Source organism: Aptenodytes forsteri, unplaced genomic scaffold, assembly GCF_000699145.1.
Source record: "Aptenodytes forsteri isolate BGI_AS27 unplaced genomic scaffold, ASM69914v1 Scaffold7, whole genome shotgun sequence".
NCBI lineage: Eukaryota > Metazoa > Chordata > Aves > Sphenisciformes > Spheniscidae > Aptenodytes > Aptenodytes forsteri.
The window spans coordinates 3,182,333-3,186,319 of record NW_008795919.1 but is presented as its reverse complement, the minus strand read 5'-3'; the positions used below and the strand labels follow the sequence as shown (position 1 = coordinate 3,186,319).

Sequence of the window (3,987 nt, the reverse complement as noted above, 5' to 3'; positions counted from 1 at the left end):
CGGCCGTTCAGTGGGACGTTGTCCTGCCCACGTCCTCCCCCAGCCGCCCCAGCGTGTTCCCGGGGAGGCTCAGCCATGCCGGTTGTGTGTCTTGACCCTCCACAGGAGGTGCTGGGGGAGGATAAGCTCATGGCCATCCTGAAGGAGCGAGAGCTGAAGATCTACTGGGGGACCGCCACCACGGGCAAGCCCCACGTGGCCTACTTCGTGCCCATGTCCAAGATCGCAGACTTCCTGAAGGCAGGGTGTGAGGTAGGTGGCCAGGCTGGGAGCTCAGACCCTGGGGGGGCTTTGTCACCACGCTGGTGGGCGGGAACGTGCAGTTCCCCTGAGCAGCGCGGCACTGACTCTGTCCCCCTCCCTACCAGGTGACGATACTCTTTGCTGACCTCCATGCTTACCTAGACAACATGAAGGCCCCCTGGGAGCTGCTGGAGTTGCGCACCCGCTATTACGAGAACGTGATCAAAGCCATGCTGGAGAGCATTGGGGTGCCCCTGGAAAAGCTGAAGTTCGTCCGGGGCACTGACTACCAGCTCAGCAAGTGAGTCCTGGGGCGCCTGGTCCTTTCGGGAAGGAAGAGCCTGACCCGGGGCTCTGCTGTTCCTGAGCTTGCCCTGTTCCTGAGCCTGCTCCCGGGCACTGTCATTCAGGGAACAAAGTGAAGGTGCCTCCAGGCCTTGGCTCCCCTTGATGTGGCCAGAACCAGTGTCTGCGTGAAGCGGTTCTAAAAAGATGTCCCCCTCCCCAGTGCTAACAGTGCTGTCCCTTCCCACAGGGAGTACACGCTGGACGTGTACCGCCTCTCGTCCGTGGTGACGCAGCACGACGCGAAGAAGGCAGGAGCAGAGGTGGTGAAGCAGGTGGAGCACCCCTTGCTGAGCGGTTTGCTCTACCCTGGCCTGCAGGTGCGTCATGGCGAGGCAGGTCGGCAGAGCCTCTTGGCCAGGGAGGTGCTGGGCGAAGCCAGGACTGCAGGGACACGCGAGGCTGAACGCCGAGGTCGTCATACTCCACCCCAATATTACACCTGGCAGCAGCACAAAGCGTAACCCGAGTGCAGAGCTGCTTTTACAGCGACTCCGGCCAGCTGCAGGACAGCAGGCAGTCGGGGAGAGCTCCCGTCCTTCCCAGGGCGGGAGTGCCCTGGCAGAGGCTGGGCAGATCCTGGGGGACGGGCAGGACCTCCGAAGGCTGAGCACAGCTGGAGTGTGGAGTCTTGGGCCCGGCCTCGAGGCTGTGTGTGTCTCTCTGCAGGCCCTGGATGAGGAGTACCTCAAGGTCGACGCACAGTTTGGAGGAGTTGATCAGAGGAAGATATTCACCTTTGCAGAGAAGGTGAGGAATGGGGGTCTTTCAGAGCCCCCCTGCGATGCTGACGCCTGGCTCAGGGCTCGAACACTCGCTAATCCATTGGGAGAAGCGTGTCCGTGATTTCGGTCGGCACCACAGCGCCCTTCGCAGCTCCTGCTGCTGTTCTTGTGGTCTGCAGGGCTCTGGTGTGCTGCCACGCATCCCTGGCTGTGGCCGCCAGAGCCTTGTGAACTCGCAAGAGCTTTCTGGGTCCGTTATTCTGGGTCCCCAAGTTATCTGGAGCCAGGAGCAAACAGGGATTGTGAGTTAAAGGTGATCTTCAGAAGAAGATTGTCCGTGACTTGCCTCCTTGCTTTTTCCCAGTACCTTCCTTCCCTGGGCTATGCCAAGCGCGTCCATTTGATGAACCCGATGGTTCCCGGTCTGACAGGCAGCAAAATGAGCTCGTCAGAAGAGGTTGGTCCCTGAACGGTGGCTGTGGTCAGGGGTTCTGCGGGGGGGTCGGGTTAATGGCTGGCGGCGGAGAGGCTGCACCCCAAGAGAAGGTGACTTCTCTCTCCGTTCACACTGGGGTCTGAGAAGAAGTTGCAGCAACTCCAGCACGAGTTGTCTCTTTTGGGCGAGAGCTTGGGTAAAGGGCTGCGGAAATCTCTTCCTCCAGGACTCAAAGATTGACCTTCTGGACCGCAAGGAGGATGTGAAGAAGAAGTTGAAGAAGGCTTTCTGCGAGCCAGGGAACGTGGAGAACAACGGTGTCCTCTCCTTCATCAAGCACGTCCTCTTTCCCCTTAAGTCAGGTGAGGGGCTCCCCATGCTCGGGCACTGGGGCTGGTCTTTCCTGTGGGTAAGAGGAGGGGACGGGAGCGTGTCCCCCCTGAAGCAGGCTGCCCCTGAGAGCCCCCTCCCCAGCCCCTGCTGCGATCCCCCTCGGCTCTTGGGCTAAGTGGGACGGGTGGTTTCTCTGGCTGAGCAGGGAGTGAGTCTCTGCTTGGGTTAATCTGAGCCTTAAAATCTGTGTGTCGCAGAGTTTGTGGTTCTGCGAGAAGAAAAATGGGGAGGAAACAAAACCTACACAGCCTATGAGGCCCTGGAGAAGGACTTTGCTGAGCAGGTGAGCGCCGGGAGGGACTGAACCCCCTCCTTGTCCCCGAGGCTCCCGAGAGTGCTGTGGGAGGGCTCTGAGCAGCAGTGGGAGATGGAAATCCGCACCAGGGGAGAGCGTGGAGCCGAGTGTGGCCCAGTGCCTGTAGGGTGGCAGGGTGCTGCCAGCCAGGAGAGCCCAAAGGTGAGAGGATGGGTGAAGGATGGGGGGGCACCAGCTGTCCTGTTGCAGGACAGAACCACGTCAGCCACGTCCTGGAACAGAGCAGCAGTTCAACTGTTTTCAGCTGTCCCCAGCGGAGGCTGCAAGCAAAAGAGGCCAGAAGAGGGGTTCTGTTGTCCGAGGGGGAATCAGTCCAAGTGCTGGGGTTCATCTCCCCGCCCTGCGTGGTCTCCAGTTCCTGCCTCTCTGGACTCAGATCAGTGACTCGAATTCTGCTGCTCTCTGTGCCCTGGAGGAAACCATGCAGGAACCTGTCTGTCTGTCGCGATACAGGTCGTGCATCCCGGAGACTTGAAGAATTCGGTGGAAGTGGCCCTGAACAAACTGCTTGACCCCATCAGAGAGAAATTCAACAGCCCGGAACTGAAGAAGCTGACCAACGCAGCGTATCCCAACCCATCCAAAGCCAGTAAGGAGGTGCTGGGAGCTCGGGGAAGTGGGGGCCTGGCCAGTGGGTGGGAGAGAGTCCCTCCAGGGGCCGAGGTTAGAGAGAGGTTCTGAAACTTAAGTCTCAGGAGCAGCCCCGGAGAGCATTAGGAAGGGTGAGGAAAGGCCAATGCCAGGGGTTTTTGCCTGCCCCAGGGAGGATAGATGCCAGCGTGCTTCTCTGGTGCTTGAGAGGCCAGCAAAGCGGAGGAGGGACTGTGCTGTGTGGTAGAGAGACAAGCAGGGAATTCGGTGGGCCCCAGGGCCAGCGTTTGGGGGTCACTGTGTGCTCCCCAGGGCTTGGCCAGCTCCCTGGGTTTATGCCGAGTGGCACGACTGTTCCCTTTGCGCTGCAGAGCCTGCAGAGAAGGGTACCAAGAACTCGGAGCCGGAGAACGTGGTCCCATCCCGGCTGGACATTCGCGTTGGCAAAGTGATCAGTGTGGAAAAGGTACCAGCACAATGGGAAGAGGGGAGTAACCTTCCCACATGGTGACACGGGCACTCGCTGTGTGGGGCGGGTCTGCCCCCTTCTTCTCTGCCACCCCGGTCCCCTCCCCTGCTCCTCACCTTGCTTCTGCTTGGCAGCACCCAGACGCCGACTCCCCAGGGCTTGGCCAGCTCCCTGGGTTTATGCCGAGTGGCACGACTGTTCCCTTTGCGCTGCAGAGCCTGCAGAGAAGGGTACCAAGAACTCGGAGCCGGAGAACGTGGTCCCATCCCGGCTGGACATTCGCGTTGGCAAAGTGATCAGTAGGTACCAGGTACCAGCACAATGGGAAGAGGGGAGTAACCTTCCCACATGGTGACACGGCTGTGTGGGGTGTGGGGCGGGTCTGCCCCCTTCTTCTCTGCCACCCCGGTCCCCTCCCCTGCTCCTCACCTTGCTTCTGCTTGGCAGCACCCAGACGCCGACAGCCTGA

General features: G+C 60.3%; 1 protein-coding gene across 1 annotated transcript in view; it reads left to right on the top strand.

Moving 5' to 3' along the window:
• Positions 1-75: 75 nt before the first annotated feature.
• Positions 76-3,987, top strand: part of YARS (tyrosyl-tRNA synthetase) — a 5,483-nt gene continuing 1,571 nt past the window's right edge. The window contains exons 1-10 of the mRNA XM_009284848.1: positions 76-252; positions 369-544; positions 779-908; positions 1,258-1,338; positions 1,678-1,770; positions 1,976-2,111; positions 2,340-2,425; positions 2,912-3,047; positions 3,421-3,515; positions 3,653-3,675. Coding sequence (XP_009283123.1) covers positions 76-252; positions 369-544; positions 779-908; positions 1,258-1,338; positions 1,678-1,770; positions 1,976-2,111; positions 2,340-2,425; positions 2,912-3,047; positions 3,421-3,515; positions 3,653-3,675 — 1,133 coding nt within the window. The remainder of the gene's footprint in view (positions 253-368; positions 545-778; positions 909-1,257; positions 1,339-1,677; positions 1,771-1,975; positions 2,112-2,339; positions 2,426-2,911; positions 3,048-3,420; positions 3,516-3,652; positions 3,676-3,987) is intronic.